We start from the raw sequence: 19111 nt of genomic DNA on the forward strand, positions 1-19111 counted from the left end.
GAAAAACTCTTGTTCTCGATTTCAAGACACTTGCTCTCGCAAATAAAACAATACCTGATGTTGTCGCACAGAAATTTTTGTCGTCACAGCGCAATATAGATTCAATTTGCTATAAAACAAACCCAAACCATTTAATCGAAAAATATATATGTGAAAAAAGAAAATTTTTAAATATCAGACTTGGTAAAATGAGAAGTTACAAATTTTCAACATCAAATTTAAAATCAAAATAAAATCCAAGCTTAACAAACATTAACCGAAAAACAAGTACCAGATAAAAACAAATTTCATTTAAAAACGGGAAATGAACCGACGGAAACTAGGCCGAAAATCACGAATCGTATAAAACATCAAGAAAATTATTTGAAAAAACCTAACACCGGAAACGGACTTCACCTGATGAATACCTAAATGAAGGTATTCTATTTGAATTTTCTAGAAATTGAGCATGTCTGAAGTTTACCATTCCTAAACATTTTACCATTCTGTGTCCAAAGTTATTAACGGGGAAAAAGTCTGGCATCCGATTGCAATACCCTTTCTTATCGCAAAGGTAACCATATTTAAGGCCTTCCGGAATACCTTGCGGTAGTCAAAACTGGCTAGAAAAAAATATATAAAAAAACAACCCTGATCCAGAGTCCTTTTCCACACTTCGAGAGTAGTCGGCACAAAGAGATAGTTTCGGAAGACAAAGTTTCATTCTCGGAATATCCGATGACACTGGAACATCTGAAAAAATTGCATTGATATTATTAGCACTTTTATGGACAGAAACTGTGGCATACAGAAACTTCATCAAGCACTCTCTGAGAACTCTCTAAAAACATGCAGAAGCAGTTAAAATCTCAGTTACAAGAAATGCTAGTTAAATTGTTTTCTAAAATCTAGACCCCAATAAATCTAGAAAATCTCGATACAATTTATATTAATTAACATTAGAAACAATGTTTGAAGCTTCCAGCAAACCAGCCGCATAAAACCGAAGCGCAAATTTACCAATCTACAGGGCATAAAACTCAGTATATTTAAATACTCAACCATCCTGCAAGCTTTTCAACTTTTAACTCAAAGGTCCAATGTCTTACTTCATTGCTCAAATCTATCTACAAAAGCATTGTCAAACTCTCAACATTGTCATTTAAGATGGTCAAAGCATTGTTTTACTTCCATTGAGCTTCGAAATCTGGTTGACGTTTTGATTCGAAATGGGCAATCCTAAGGCCGAGTACAATGTGAAGAGGAGCTGCACTGATATCATTTGCTGTCTGGTGTTCCTGGTTTTTCTAGTCGGATACACGGTGATAGCTTTCCTCGCTTTCTACAATGGGAACCCTGAACTACTCCTGCACCCACAGGCAGAGCTTTGACATCCCTCAGTTAAATTACTAGATGGCTATTTTTGAGTCATTTAAGAAAGGCTATAACAGATCTATATCTATTACGACCTAAGCTAGAAACCAATTACACAATTAATTGTGAAAAAATTACGTTTCAAATCTCGGCAATTTTTTCCAAAAATTACCATCTAGAGCTATCTCATTGCGAAGGGTGTTTTTTTATTGCCTCGAGATATTCTCAGTTTTTTTGTCATTCGCCATTTAAACGCCAACTATCTGTGTCTAAGCCCCGTCTTTCTTGTCTGACCAGGACAGCGAGGGTGACTTGTGCGGGATTGACAACAAGGAATGGGGTGGACCGGACATGAGTGAGAAACCACACCTGTTCCTGTTCGACATCACAAAGTGCGCCTCATTCCCCTCCTTCTCCGCCGAGGGATCTGTACAGATATGTCCCACTGTCAAGGTTAGCGGTCCATGCTCATTAGAGTCAAATTTTGTTCATCATTCTAATCTAGACTCACATCTAGAATTCGAACCTAAATATGCTCCCTCAGTTCTATCACCATTAAATAGATCAACCGTACTATTTCCACCAAAATCGATCAAGGGGGATAAAATACTGGTTTTTCAGAAATTGACTTCGAGGGCAAAATAAAATGATCTAACTAGTAAAAAAAAATCAATCGATAGCAAATTATGATTTAAATTTTACGCTATTAACAGGACTAAATAGCTATGCGGTATAAAAAATTTTCTCCCGCTGTATATTCAGCGTGCTTATTTCAAATGAATACTATATGCGGAATTAACTGTCACCAGTAATGCATTTTAGGGGAGGAAATTCTGCGGTACGCCACATAAGAGGTGAATTTTACGGTTGATCCCATTCATGTCCACTTTGATAGCTGTGCAACAGTTCTTTAATACTTAAACAACCCAAGCACAGTTTGACTTCCATAGAGTAAAAAATCCAATCATACAATTCCATACAAAAATTCGAAAAAAAATTTATTCATATCAACTTCGTGACTTTTGAGAACCAGTACTTTCACTGTATTCTTTTTTTTGTAAAATGAATTTGAACTGTAACCGTTATCTAGCATTATTTAAGATATACTTGCAACAATTCAGGATACTTATGTTTACTATTACACTGGCATCATCTACAAAATGAATAGTTCTTTCTGGTTTAGTGATTTAAAGCTATATGAAAATCACTAAAATAAAAAATTGTGGCTTTTTTAACATAGAGGCGTAACTGCAGCTTCCCAAACACGAGCCAGAAAGCGGCAAAGATTCTGTAGTTTTTAAATGCACAAAAACTGAAACTTTTCATGTAATAATTTGGAATGTAATTAACTAAAACAACCACACCAATTTATTAATTTAGAATGCATTAAACTAAATTGTGTATAAACTATGTATTCAAAATAACTCGTTAATCGACTTGGAACATTTCTGAAATTAAATTTTAATTATTATAATATTGTATGAAACAATAACTTTTTTCGATTCAATTGATGAATTAAAAAAGCATCAACTATGTTAACTTATTATTAATCAAATGTCAAAGCACGTGGGATTGTAATGCTATCTATTCAAAAGTGCCACCAAAACAAGCACTTTTATTTGCTATTTCGGTTGGAAAATTTTGACTTGTTCTATCACAATACGCTACGCTCGTGTAATAAAACTAACCCAATCAAAGGAAACTGGGTCAGAAGCATTCTTTTATTCCGCCGGGAAAACTAAAAATTACTATCCTCTTTCAGAACTAAAAGTCACACATTTATTGCGCGATTTGGGTTTTCATAATTGGAGAGCGTAATTCGTTTTCTTTTTAGCGAATAAGGTTGAATTGAAATTGAGAAGAATTGGATCAATTGAGCAATCTCTTCCCCCCCCCCCAATCTCGCGTGGGGGAGATAGATCAATAGGTACAATATTAAGGTGCTGCGGAGAACCGTTTTTTTGCTATTCAGATACAAGACTAGAGCAACAACCGCGGTAAATTGCTTTCCTCGATGAGGCTATCTCCCTAAAACAAAAAGTTGCGAAAAAAAAATTTTTTTTTTCATAATTTTCGATTTTTTTTTTCAATGTTTTTTTCGATACTCATATAAAATGAAGTTCAGTCGGTTAATTGATTGCGTGCTTTAAACACATCATCCATCTACTTGCGTTTGCTGACGTCTTTTTGTAGAGTTTTTTGTTTTTGCTGGGGGGGGGGAGATAGCTCAATAGGTCATTGCGGGGGGGGGGGGGGATTGCTCAATTGATCCGAAGAATTGTTAAGTTAAACCACGAAAAATTGAATTTGAGCATAATTAAGTTTTGAGACTTTCCTTAAAAACATTACCTATACAATTGTCTTATTACCTATACAAGTGTAATAGATTGTTATTAACATCATATTGTTAACATGAAAACTAAAGGCAGAAAAACAGATGAAAAACTTACCTATTAAAAGCATGCAACAGAAGTTATAAATTACAAATGGTAGTGCTTGTTCTAACTTAACTTTTCAGTGAAAGTTAACACTCCCACTAACAATTTAGAATTTTAATGCAAATTCCAATTTACAAAGTGTCTTTAGATCTGTGTCTCTTCCTGTCCCTCGTCCTACTGGACTTACGTGGGCGATGTCTCTCTTTACGAACAGGGCAAGAAGGACGAGATAGACTATGAAAAATACATCTGCCAGTATGACGTCACCGACCCTGAGAACACCCTGGACGGAGATCCGACTTCCCTAGTTGGTCAGGACAAGTGTGCCTCCTACTACCTGGACTCTTTCTCCCTGATGGGATATTGTGTGCCTAAGATTCTGGAGGATATCGCGGACCATGGATCCCAACTTGCGATCAGTAAGTTCTAATGTTCTCAAACAAACAATGAACGAAACAATGCGCTACACAAGGAATGGAATAGCAATGAGATAAATGAAAAATTGTCTCAAAAAGCACCGGCAAAAAGAACTCGACGTTCATTCATACTTGATCATTTACTCCGTTCAACTAGAGTTTGACAATTGAAAGGAAACGATAGAATTCATTTAAATGACAGAATCCGTCAAATAGCACAAAACATCCTCCATTGACAAAATATTAGCAAAATAACTCACCTTATGATTTGACCACAGATAAAAAACACAATCAAATGTGAAGCTTATTTCAAAATCAATCAACAATGTATTTGTTTTTCAACAAACAAATTAAATTACGCGAGATTGTTGCAATAACTGAATAGAAATTGTCTAACTGAATAGATAAAATTAAAGGGATGAAACATGTGAAAACAAACATTTTGCAACAATTGCAACGTGAGTGCCGAAAAAACTCCCTCTACTTGTCTGTAAGCAAGCAAGCAAAAAATGACAGTAGCACTGCCTTCAGTTTATCTAGGGGTAACAGACACGTCATATGAAAGATTGGTGAAATGGACTGATTCTTTCATTTGTTTAGAAGCTCATTGTCAAGGGAAATTCATTTCTCTAGAATTAGAATTGAATATGCTGTGCTCCACGTCATACCAAATCGATCGAGCTAGCTGATAACGTTCAATTAAACGTGGTATATAAATACTAAACGTCGCTCCAATTAAAAACTAATGGCAAAATTTCTGGCAAAACATTGAAAGAGACATACATCTGTTCGTTTAATCGGCAATGCTTTTTCAGAAAATAATGTGAAATGAAAAAATTTTGAAAAGGCATTAAGAGTCAAAAGGAAAATCCGAATCAAGTTAACATACCACCGACTGTCTGTTTGGGGGTAGAGGATGTTAGGTTGGTTTTGAGGTTCTGCATTTTCTGAGCAATTTCCATCGTATACCAACAGTGATGTGGAAGATTCGGATCAAACGTACAATCCCCCAATCGATTTAGGGTGGACAAAATACTGGTTTTTCATATATCAACTTTGAGGGCAAACTAAATTGATCTAACTAAAAAAAAAAATAATTACAAAATGACTATGAATGAAAATTTGGGGTCTTATGCCCTAAATGTAGTTCCAACCTAAGTTTATCTTTTTTTTTTCAAACTAGCGTAACTTTTTGTGGGGTGTGATAAAAAAATCTGAAAACAAAAAAATAGAAATTTGGCAAATGCGACAGACATTTTCAAATAGGCCAATTGGAAACCAGTTTTGTAGAAAAATGAAACTTCAAGTTTTTGATTACCAACATAATGCTAAAAACTCCAAAAACTAATTTTACTCGAGTAAAACTAAGTTTTAACGGCTTAATTTAGGCTTAAATAAGCTATTGTAACCCTGCACGCTCACCTTATTAGCTCGAAATTAGACCAAAAATCGACAGTTTCAAACCGGGTTTTTTTGACACCAAGAAAATTTTTTCAAAAAGGAAAAAGTTTTAATATGATATATCACTCGACCCATTGCGATGATTATTTGCGATACCTGATTTTTCGTGGAAAACAAAAAATCTAAGACACACCCAATTCATATTTTTCGAATGGTTGGGGCTGGAACATAAAGCGCGATTTGTCAATTATAAGCAATTTTTGCATTTTAGGTGACCTTTAGAGTGTAAAGGTTACCTTGAGACAGTATCGGAGTTAGGGGGGATGCCCCTCCCCTCAGGGCTTCGACCCCTTGCCGACCCAAAGGGTCCCCCCTTTGTACTATTTTGAGAAATCCATTTTTGGTTGAATGACCTTAAAATTTTTCTAAAAGCGCCTTCGAAACTTTCCAAAAAGTGCCTACAACAGAGAATTTGGCCAAAACAGGGTCTTTATAGGGCATTGGGAGAGCTCGGAAAATCCCCCCGCCTGGAGAAAATCCTAGATCGGCCCTTGCGCGCGCGCGCGCACACACACACACACACACACACACACACACACACAAACCTATCGCTCATCAAACGACACAACATTAGGCCAAAAAACCGCACAATATCGGTCGAAACCTTTTCAGCCGAAAAAATGAATAGAAAATCGAAAAAAAAATCGAAATTTTGCCAACTCGAGTTACATAAAAAGCAAATTTCGAATAGCACGGATAGAGGAGACCAGAAAATTAGCTCCGTAAATAGTTATCTCCGGGTAAAAAAAGTCTAGTACCCGCTTGTATAAAAAAAATATGGAGTCTTGGAAATAGCCAAAATTTCCAGTTGTCTTTTATCTTGCGCGGCGAAGTAATCCGACTCAGAAATCCTTGCAAATTAAATTGAGGCACGCTAATCGATACTATACTTTATGTGGAGCACAGCAGACCACGATGACAATGATTGAACTACGCAAAACTATGATGCAGTCACTCTCAAAGGGATATGCATCAATGAGAGGAAACCTGAGTTAAACAAGACTGCTCGTATCAGGGCGGAGCCCTGAATGTTCCAACTGCCTTGTAAGGTTTATGGAGCATCAATATCCTTAAAAAACTAAATGTAATAAAATAAAATGAGTTTTTTTTCTAAAATTTGAAAATTTTTATGAAAATCATCCCACCACACGCCATATTAAGTACAAAAGGATAAATTTCACTCCTTGTAACAAATCAATTATGGCAAATAAAGCTCTTTCACGATTTCTATGACGGATTAACTCTCCGCTTACGCGTTAATAGCGCGAAATAAATCGCGCATTAATTGTCCCAAATTGGTCAAAATGGCAATATTTAAACCCTCATAACTTTACAAAAAATGATCACATGTGAAATATCTTTTCAAATTTAAGCTCAGGACAACAATAGCTTTTGAATGATATAAAAAGTTCCGTCGAAAATGGCTAGTTAAAAAGTCGAAATTTGTCTGAAGAAAAAAACCCACCCCGAGCACAAATATTCCGTTACTTTCGTATCCAAACCGGAACAAAAATAAAGTCATAGACTCCCAAACTCACGGATAAGATATAGAAGAAAGTCACTTTCCTAAAAAACTCAATGCACTCTTCTTCAACTGCACTGAGGATATTCAATATCTAACACAGAGCCGAACTTGCACTTCGCAAAAGAACGACAAAATGGAGTTCTCATTTGTTGAAGTCTATTAGTGGCAATGAAAACCATATTTCATTTCTTTTTCAAAATATTACAATGAATTATCGTGTTTCGCGACAAGAAATAATTGAAATGCATATTCGGACAAAGTTTTATTTTACAGCCGTTTACAAAAAGTAGACCACACAATCGTTGTGCCAACTAAGATCTAATTTGAACAAGACCGTTGTGCCAACTAAGACTTAATTTGAACATCGCAGCTTCCGATTCATCATTTTTCAATTACACTCAAACCAAGAAGGCAATGCAAATAGTAATTTGCACAAAAATACGTATATTTTTCATCACAAAACTGTTTAGCAGCGAAATGACAAGGTTTTGAAATGTACTAAATTGTGCTAAATTGGCTGGTATTAATAAATTGGAGGACACCATGATAAGATAACACCAAATGTCAGATGGAATTAAGCTAAGTAAAATTCCTTCAAACCTTTTAACAAAAATTATTGCGTAAAACATCAGATTTCTCGTTTTTCTTCACTTGGTCCATTTTTCAGCGAATAGTGCGGATATGTAATTGACAAACAGCTTCGCTTACTTATTTACCAAAACAACCGAAACGACAGTTACAACTTTTATCATTCCAAAACAAAAAGAGTCTCTCTTGATTAAAGTATTGCTAACGATTTAAGAAACTCTCATTGCCATATTTCTATGCACAGTTTTAGGTGAACTTTTTCTAATCGAGCTTTGCTTTGTCCAAAACTTTCTTCTGAAGTTTTTCATAACTTTTTCTCAAACTATTTGTTTGACAAAAATAGGGCCTTTGCAGAAGAATTTGAAAGCAATGAAAAACCAATTTGATGGATGCAGAAAATCCACAACACAGTCTGAAATTTCTCGCGAAAATATTAGATGGGTCTCTAGTATGAATGTACATTTCCAGATGCCCAGACAGGCGAAATGACAATCAATGGGGAGCCTGTGACTACGGATCAGAACAGTTCAGTGACCTATCAGGCACTTACAACTGGTGCGAATGCCCTGAGTAGTGTGATGGGTGCTACTGAGAAAGCGTCTTCCTTCTTCCAGGATATCTACAACACCGGGTGGCTCATTCTCGTATTTCTCGCACTAGGGCTACTGGCCACTTTGTTCTGTCTCTTCTTGTTGCAGTTCTTCGTCAATATATTTGTATGGACTCTGCTGTTTCTGGTGCTGTTCGCTTCTGCCTTGTTGTCCGTGTTCTTCTGGTACGAGTACAAGTAAGTTCATGCACTCCAATATTCCCAATCAATTTCACCTCACTGTTTCATCAATGTTTTTCAATTTCACCCTACTCAGGTTAATAGGTTAGTCAGTGGCGCATGTATGAGGGGGGGGGGAGCAAAGGACACCCCTTGCTCTCGTCTAAATATGACCCTCTCACCGCCACCCAAACAAAGCCAACATTGAGAAAACATGAACGAATTCATGAAAGCTACAAGTATCAAATGAGAGTAAAGTTCATAAAGCTCAAGTAACAGCGGATGAAAGAAAAATTAACACCTAAAACCTGGAAGCAAATTTCTAATTTCAGAACACGAAAAGACGAAGCGAACGAGAGTGGTTCAGAGCCAGGTAAACACATATTTTTCTATGTCAGCATCAAAAACGCACTGATGTTCAAATTTCATTTTAAGATCCCATTGAATATAATACAATGAAACCATTTGATATGTTAATTAAATACACATTACTAAGAAAATTTAACACAACCTAGGAACTTTCAACAAGCTTTATATAATTTTTTTTAAAGAAAACTTCAAACTGACAACGAACTTCGCCTACTACGCGGATCTATATACGACTTACTTCATTCTGGCCATCGCTTCAACTGCGCTGTTCGCCATCCTCCTCTTCACCATACTGTTCCTGTTTAACAGAGTCAGGCTGGGTAAAAATGAACAATTTAAATAATTTGAGCATTTATCGCTATTAAATTTGTTTAAAAAAAGCCAATTAGGTTCTACTCACCTTCGAAGACTGGTGGTAATTATCAATGGTTTAAGTGAGACAAAAATTAACTCCCATTCAAAGTATTTAGTTCATATTTGATTACTATGAAAGTGAAACGAAACATAACGATTGACTTCTATATCATTTTTCAATTTCAAAATGCAGAGAAAAAAAATATCACGTTAAAGCTTTTTGGAATCACTTTTGCGAGCATTCAAAACGATACATTTTCATAAACTTAATGCGATTTGAGAACACTAGTACAACATGTAAGTTTTCTATTCCTCTGAGAAATCTAACAAGTAAAATCTACTTTTGAAATTAGCACTAATTCACGTGTTTACGCCATTTTAACTTTTGTAATCGTAGAGTATAATTTTTCTTGCTTTTAGCAATTAACTGATTTGAACTTTTAAAAAAATCATTTGTAAAAGCCACAAAAAACAAGGATAACCGGATACTGTGCAAAAAGCAAAGAAGATTCCGACCATAGTCTTTTTTTAAATAACTGAACTATAAAGCGAACGCCCAAAAAATCATCGTACTAACTGAAATAAAGCAAATAATATAAAATATAATTTTCAAGTCTGAAAATGCTACTTGCTACTTTTCTCTGCTTGTAAATACTTCTGTGAAAATATATCAATTTTTAGATGCATAATAAAGCTTGTAGATGCATAATAAAGGAACTGTAAGATTTTGGAGTTTTTTTTCTATAAATCTATTAAATTTTTTTTCAGTATAAATGTTACTTAGATAAAACAATCAGGTCCATATGAGACAGTACTTAATAGAAAGTTCTCAGCGGCGCTTCGACAGGTTGAATTACATTCTGCGCTTGCTCAAGTTGGTGCTCTATCAATGATAAGTTCTCTATATTATTGGATTATTGCACTACTTGAAACAAATTTATTATTTATTATTTATTATTATAATTTAGGCATTTTCGACAGTCATAGAAAAATGACTAGAAACACAAAAAAATCATTAAAAAATTCAATTTTGTGAATTTTTGAAGATTTTGATTCCCAAAATGACATTAAAAATCTCCAAAAGCTAGTTTTAGTCGAGTAAAACTAAAATAAAGCAAACTAACTGTTACAGTTTTATCTTGTACTTGTTTTGTGTAATTGTCATGTTTGTGTATTTCAGAGAGGTGGGGTTGTAATTTACGTATTTACTAATGCCAGTTTTATCACAAACTATTGTAGATGGCCTGATTTTGCGCGGAAAACAAAAGAAAAAAAAACGAAAGCACACCCGAATACAAAACTCCTCCCTATTTTTTAAATGGTCGGAACAAAAACAACATGACATGTATAAGCGTCTTCACTACGTTCACTGAGGTTTTATTATTAAAACTTTCTTGTGTACCCCATTCACAACCGCGGCCAATTCTTTTCAGAAACTGAAGATTCTAAAAATGGCAACTATATTAGGCCGCACTTGATCACGTTTCTTTTTTCTGCTTAGCTATTCAGCTGATTATCGAGGGCAGCAAGTGCGTGCTTGACAACCTGGGCACTGTGCTGCTCCCAGGGGCCACTTGGATTCTCATTATCGGAGTATTGACCTTCACCCTTGTGACTGGAGTGTTCATATCCGCATTTGGAGTGGAGGTCAGGAACCAGAACACCACTCTGCTGGAGGAGTGTAGCAAGAATGACAGCACGAGTCAGTGTGTGCATCAGAAGTTCTCCAACTGTTATGTCAATGTCACGGATGCAGGCGCCGCAGCTGCAGGTAGGACTAAGAGGACGGCCTATTCAGTTTTTTGAGCAGGATAAAACTTTTTCTTTCGTCAGCTGAGATAGGCCACCATCTCCTATGATTTTACTCTCCATTCAGTTTTAAAATAGCGCTTGAAGAACAGATCTCCGAAAGTGTCATAGAAGACACTGGCTCTAGCAAATTTAAACGTTTCTTCAACAAGCAAACAACACACTTGGCAGCCTAGGGTATCATAAATGATGAAATCAATTGACGGTGTTTTACCATTGTCAGTAAGTGTTGACCTAGGCAGTAACTGTTTCTTGATGAACTTCGTGAGTGGGAACTACATCTGGATGATGCAGCTTTACAACATACTGGGGGGTCTATGGCTGGTGTTCTTCGTCATAGGCGCAATCCAAGTCATCCAGGCAGGAGTCTATGCTGACTGGTATTGGAATCAAGGCGACACATCTGTGCTACCAACTACTCGATCTGTTTACAGGATGTTCAGGCATAAGAATCAAGCTTTGAATTTGAACGCTTAGATTAGTCACCACTAAATAACGAAGCAATTCAATCTAACTTTTAATTCACAAGACTAAGCAAAAACTGAAATGAATTCTCAGGAAAATGCATTTTTGAATTTGAACTGATGTCTCCAATTTTCTGATATGGTGGCTTCGAGTCAGGAACTCGAGTGAGTTGATGACCGAATATTCTGTATTGGTGTGTGCTTGCTGCATGAACAATATCGATTGTTTATAATAAATTGAGATTTGGCGGTGATTCAGGTACCACACTGGCTCTGTTGCATTTGGTTCTTTCCTCATAGCCACTCTCACTCTGCTGAGGATGCTGCTGGAGTACATAGACCAGAAGCTCAAGGACAAGGACAAGAGCGATGTGGCCGAATTCATGCTCAAATGCATGAAGTGAGTTGACAGTTTCCCACTCAAGTCTCCTCGAAGACAAACCTAAGCGCCGGAGCTGGATGAAACTTTTCATTTAATTAATGTCAGGATCATAATTATTGAAGGTCAACTATCGCTGAATGACAAACAAAGCTGAATAATAGCCAATTATGGAACCAATTATATAATAAGTTTCAAAAATTTGGAACAGACAAATAGTTTTAACGTTTAAGACAAATATTTCCGTCCATAGTTCAGACCTAAGTTTATTTTTTTTTCAAACTAGCGTATTTTTTTGTGTGGTGTGATAAAAAATCTGAAAACGAAAAAAGAGAAATTTGGCAAATGCGACAGACATTTTCAAATAGGCCAATTGGAAACCAGTTTTGTAGAAAAATGAAAGAAAAATTGAACTTCAAGTTTTTGATTACCAACATAATGCTAAAAACTCCGAAAAATAATTTTACTCGAGTAAAACTAAGTTTTAACGGCTTAATTTAGGGTTAAATAAGCTATTGTAAGCCTGCACGCTCACCTTATTAGCTCGAAATTAGACCAAAAATCGAAAGTTTCAAACGGGTTTTATTGACACTAAGAAAATCTTTTCAAAAAGGAAAAAGTTTCAATATGATATATCACTCGACCCTTTGCGATGATTATTTGCGATAACTGATTTTTCGTGGAAAACAAAAAACCTAAGACACACCAACCCGTAAACAAATTCTTTCATATTTTTCAAATGGTTGGGGTTGGAACAAAAAGGGCCATCTGTCAATTATAAGCAATTTTTGCATTTTAGGCAACCATTAGTGTTAAGGTTACCTTGAGACAGTAGCGGATTTAGGGGGGGATGCACCTCCCCTCAGGGATTCGACCCCTTGCCGACCCAAAGGGTCCCGCTTTGTACTATTTTGAGAAATCCATTTTTGGTTGACTGACCTTATAACTTTTCTAAAGGCGCCTTGGTCAAATGCCAAATTAGGGTCTTTATAGTGATTTGAGAGAGCTCAGAAAATCAATTTGGTCGACCTAAAAATTTTTTTTGAATATTTCTAGAAACAGGAACACAACTTTTATCATCATCAAATGTTTCAGGTGCTTCATGTACTGCTTGCAGAAGGCGGTTAAGGTGATCAACAAGAATGCTTACATTGTGATCGCTTCTTATGGGAAAAACTTCTGCTCCTCCGCGACTGAGGCTCTTCGGCTGTTGATCACCAACTGTCTGAGAGTGATAGTGCTGAACACAATCACGGAGGCACTCTTGTTCACATGCCAATTAGGCATAGTCACTGGCATGGGTATGCAATTTCATTCTTATACTTTAGGACAACATCAGAGAGAAATTGGATATAAACTCAATTAAGACTTAATTGGGCACTAATCAGAAGAAAGAACAGGTAAAAGCGCGCGAGTTAGTTGTTGTTTTCCATGCAGCAATTTATCCATCGAATTCGTATTATACATTTTAAGAACGCGTCATCCTGAATTTCTGATAAAATTTCAAGATAGCTCGCTGCTCAAGAGCGACAGCGAGAGCAAAAATTTTAGATGGCAGCGGTTTCTTGGAAATAAAATGCCCGACATTCTGTATCAAGCCAGTGGTAAGTCATTTTTAGCTCTCCTATTAATGAACAACTACTGTGTGAGCTATTTTTGTAGGTTTCTTCTCCTACTATGCCATAACTAAGGAATGGTTCAGCGACTACTACCACACCCCCGAACTGACCTACTTCTTCGCTCCCATCATAGTAGTGCTAGTGGGCACCTGGGTCATCTGCAAACTATTCTTCGATGTGTACGACATGGCCATAGACACCCTATTTATATGTGTACTAGAGGATCTGGAGCATAATAATGGCTCCAAAGACAAGCCATACCACATGAGTATGAATATGCAAAAGCTGCTAGTCAGAGGCAAGACACACAATGTTGGGGACGAAGACAGCGAAACCAAAATGTGAATACATCAATTGGAATAACAAACATTAAAATCAGATATAATTAAAATCAAGACGAAAAACAATTAAAGACGTACGATTATCCTATTTGAAGCTCTAACAGTTTACTATAATTGAGTTTGAATAATATACTTTTTAAACAGAGGCTAAGCCGAGCTTCGCAGTATTTGCGATACAATACAAAGCCAATAAAGCAAAAAAAAATTAAAAAAAACTAAAATGTCGAAAAAACTAGATATATCAAAAAATGAATGAAACTAGTTTTCGAAAAAAAACACCAAGATAACAGAAGGTAAAACTAGCATCAGAAGCAAACTTGACACGCGGTAACTAAGCCAAAAAATACCTGAGCAGAAATCCTTCAATTCGAAAAAAATTCAAGATTTAACAACTAATTTTAAAAAAATGCTTAAGCCCAACCACCCTCAAAAAACACACGCACACGAAGATATTTTTTGCTCATCAAACGACGGAATATGAAGCCATTAAGCCGATATAAAACAGGCCGAAACCTAATAACAACATTTTAAATCGAAAAAATATTTTACACGAATATATTTTTTGCTCATCAAACGACGGAATATGAAGCCAATAAGCCGATATAAAACAGGCCGAAACCTATTAAACCGAGAAAAAAAAACATGAAAAAAAAAAGAAAAAAAAAACGAGTTGACAAAATTACAACCAACATTAAAACCAAACTTTGGTTCCGCCGGATTTTTATAAAGCTAACATGCTCAAAAATGTCTGTTGAAGCAAAGTAGATGAATGCGTCCAGAATTCAATGCGTTAAGGATGAATTCCCTTAGCAAGTTTTGCTGACAAGCTGACTACAGATAATCAATGCTTGCGTGACCTGTCATTTCCGCCCCAGAAACTTCCAACCCAAAAACCCAGTCATTTCCGCCCCGAAATCAGTCATTTCCGCCCGAAACGATTCTCATTAGTTCGCGTTGACATACATTATCAAACAACAGCATGTTTTGAATAGAATAAATTTTGAATAGAAAATCTTGAACAGAAAACAGAGGTCATTGCTAGAAAACAGTCGGGTTTTTTTTTTGATTTTTTCATGTCTTAACCTTGATGAAAAAATTCTATATCAAAAAATGCCAGCTCATTGATGAAATCTTCTGTGACTCAAAACACATCGCAATAACCATCGAAAATTAGTAAAAGTCGATCAATTCAATGAGAAAAATTGTAAAATTGAATATTATTTTGAAATCGAAAAGTTAAAAAAGAAAAAAAAAATTGATTTGTAAAAACAATCTGAGCCCATCTTAAAATGGAGCCCGTAAAAAAGATACCAGCAAATATACAATTAAACTAAAACAAATTCGGCCGCCCAAATCAATTTTGCCTTTAGATCAAATTCGCCTAGATTATTCATCATTTAATTAAAACGCATACTTCGATTGAAAATACCCGAAATACCGGAAAAAATAAATTACTCATCACTTTCTTTAGTTGAAATTATAATTTATTGTCATATTAACTCATTCTTTGATTGAAACTGCCCCAATTGTTATTAGAAACTGAGCGCGTATCAGAAATTTACAAAAACTTGTGAATAGCCATCAAAATAAAAACAAATTCGGCTGCCCAAAATATCGCTTAAAATAAATTATTCATCAATTTAATTCATTAATTTCAGTCAAAATCAAAATGTCCAGCCAAAAATTAACTTCTGAAGGGTTCGATAAGCTAAACAGACAAGTTATAATGATCTTTATGACCAAAGAGAGGATTACAGGAAAATCATTTAAGTAATCACAAAGACAGGGTGTTTATCATATGTGAGTGGGGCTACTACAACTGAAGCAACTAACCAGACTACCGAAGCCAAGATAGGTAAATTTGAACTTTTCAAATTCCCCGATGACTCCAAAAGTTTGATTTTGGGATCCAGTATCACGGCTCGAATAAGAGCCGAAACTATGCCGAATGACACGATAATTCATTCCATTAGAGGAAGTAGTACTGAAGACAAAATCAAAGTTTTGAGTAAGTATCCATCAACAGAACTTAAAAATGTTATGGTTCAAGATGGCACCAATTCCATCCTGAAGTCAAAGTATGATCATGTGAATGAGTTTGCAATCAAACACCAGAAATTTATTGATGATATTACCAATAAGCTTACTCCAGAAATGATTGTAGTGTGCGAGAGGAGGCAAACTCTATGATTCAGTTTTATAATGACTACTTAAACGACACTTACAGTAGCAAACCAGGTTTTCAAGTGCTTAAACTCAGCGCTAAGATTGGAAATATCCATAACTGGAGCTTTCTATATTGGGATAACATTCATCTTAATGATGATCATGGTGTAACATTTTTGCGCAATTGCCTTCGTTCAATTGTATGCCAATACTCAAACAACGTAAAAACAATGCAAATAAAAACCATACTAAAAATCAACCTCATGATTACGCACAAAATTATTTTCCATCAGACGACGAAGACCTCGTTCTTACAGTATTGATCAACCAGATATTTTCGAACCATACACACGAAATGAACAAATAGGACAACCGAGAACTAACCCAACACCTTACAACCATAATTTTCAACAACAAAATCCAGTTAATACACATTCATACCAACCAACCCAGATGCAAAATGAAATCCCACTACCATATTATTTACAACATGAAATTTAAAAAAAGCCAACTAACAAATTTTTCTCAAAAGCCACATTCCGCAGAATCCCTACAAATGACTATGAATCCATACCTAATGCGTGGATCATTATTAACATCAAATAAACCACTCATGGTATTCACAGGCACAGACCATGAATACTCTGTAGAAGATTACCTAAACGCAGTCACAGCAAATTTAATTTTAAATATAGGACCTGAACCAGTAAACACGCCACTTCATCAAAATTGGATACATAGACGCACAGCTCTAATCCAAACTACCCTTGACGGCGCAGCTCAAAAATGCTTTTCAGTTTTACCTATAGAAAAAAAGTCAGATTAGAAAAGATTCACACAAGAATTCTCAAAAATGTTTGACTCACAAAGAAACAAACAACATCAAACAGTTTTATGCAACGAAATTCGTCGACTACCTAATGAAACAATAAAACAACTGGCAGTAAGAATAGAAACACTAGTCCGAAAATCATATTCATTTAAAACTCATGATTATAAAAAATCAAAGATGACAGAAATGATGACTCTAACACCTCAATTACGAAAAACAGCAAAAAAAGAGAGCATCACATCCTTCCTCAATCCGAGAACCAGATTTAGATTTTAGGAAATTAGTAGATAAACTAGGACAAGCAGAAATCACTATGAAATTGGAAGAAACAGAAAACTTAAAACTACACAATATGTAAACAACATCCAGACAAATACTTCGCACATAAACAATATCAACGACTCTGATACCGATTTATCCGACAAATCACCAAAAATTTGAACATTTACGAGAACAACTTAAATTTCAAAGGCAAACCGTCATTCAGAAAATGGTGTAATTATTGTTGACGATACGGACACAGTTACGCTGAATGCAGACAAAAACAACAAGATAACCAAAATAAACCACAAAAACATAGATAACCCAACAAATCTTTTCATCAATACATGAAGAAAGATCAAAATTACCCAACAAAAACATTCATAGCAATAACAGTTTAGAAAAACCACTTCCAAATAACTCCAACTACTCTAGACAACAATCACCCTATAATACAAATTATAGAGGACGATCACCATACCAAAGAAACTCCCAAAATTTATCACAAAACAGATATAGTCAATCAAATAGTCGAAATAATCAATATCAAAATAACTATTCAAGATCAAATTCAAATCAACAGAGATTTAACGACAGATCCCATTCAAATTCTAGAAATCGAAATTACTCAAATAATAGATCTAGAAACTCCTCATACAATCGGCATAGAAATTATTCTAACGATCGGAATAGAAGCTATTCAAACAATCGAAACCCTAGATATCAAAATAATCGATCACGCGATTATTCAAACAACAGATCAAAATATAATAATTATCAAAATAGATCAAGCGACAATTCACAGAACAGAAGCTCAAGCTATAACAACAGACAAAGAAACTACTCTCTATCACCACATAGGAATAACACACGTTATCAAAATTCACAACAAAATTATAGGAGTAATACACCTAAACATCAAAGACAAATCAATCAAGTACAATCAACTGAAGAAACTCAACCCGACCCCCCGGTATTGACAATAACGAAAGCACAGAATTGCATCAATTGGGAATTCACAGATAGCGAAAGTGATACAGAAAACAATAGATAAATGTTGAAAATGACTATGAGCCAATTATATACGAACAACCGATATATTCCCATATATATCAAAACCATGATAAAACTCTTTTGAAATATTATACAAGACCAGTATCAAACAGCACAACAAAAAAATAGACCAGTATTAAACAGCACAAAAAAAATATCAAACAGCACAACAGAATGTTCAAGCACAAATAACATTTATCAAAACATACCTAAAGAAATACATCTACAATAAGAAAAAATATGGACAATTCCACTTCTTTTAGAAAGTCCCAAATCAAAACAATTGCAAACACCAGACCTTGAAATAGATTTTTTAATCGAATCTGGAGCAGAATCAAACATTATAAACATTCCCACTTGGAATGAAATTAAAATTCTACATCCACAACTGATACCCTTCAAAACAACAAGTAGACTAGCAACCGCTCAAGGACCAACCTTAACAAACTATGGAAAAATACAACTCTTCCTAGTTCCCACTCGAACAATGGAACAAAACAAACTCATAAGCAAACCATTTAAACAAACTTTCCATATCACTGATATAAAACACAATATCATTGGAATACCATTTATTACTAAAAATATACCAACAACAAACATCTTAAATAGTGAAAATCATACTAAAGACAAAAACACGAGAATGAAAAACACCTCTTTGACATTTTCCAAAGAATAAACAAACAACCACCATTTTTCTCAAAATTTTACCCCATATATTATCAAGAAAAAAACACCTGAAACCACTATCAGGAAATAAGTATAACTTTTTGATTAAACAAGTTCACCAATATGATAAAGAGCAAAATAAACAACATCTCATTATGTCTGACCTTGAATTCAGATCAATTCACAAATTTTTTCGAGTAACAATTTCAACTATTAAATACATGAAAGACACAAACTCTGACATG

At 35.2% G+C, this 19111-nt stretch overlaps 1 protein-coding gene across 1 annotated transcript; it reads left to right on the forward strand.

Moving 5' to 3' along the window:
* Positions 1-319: 319 nt before the first annotated feature.
* LOC134841133 (choline transporter-like protein 4) lies at positions 320-14015 on the forward strand. Its single transcript, XM_063856922.1, has 11 exons — positions 320-1358; positions 1651-1806; positions 3940-4210; positions 8250-8568; positions 8883-8923; positions 9102-9239; positions 10775-11044; positions 11321-11525; positions 11806-11946; positions 13021-13226; positions 13588-14015. The coding sequence occupies exons 1-11, from the start codon at positions 1209-1211 to the stop codon at positions 13887-13889; spliced, it is 2199 nt and encodes a 732-aa protein (XP_063712992.1). The 5' UTR covers positions 320-1208; the 3' UTR covers positions 13890-14015.
* The last annotated feature ends 5096 nt before the right edge of the window (positions 14016-19111 follow it).

The sequence above is a fragment of the Symsagittifera roscoffensis genome, chromosome 3 (genome assembly GCF_963678635.1).
Source record: "Symsagittifera roscoffensis chromosome 3, txSymRosc1.1, whole genome shotgun sequence".
Lineage (NCBI taxonomy): Eukaryota > Metazoa > Xenacoelomorpha > Acoela > Convolutidae > Symsagittifera > Symsagittifera roscoffensis.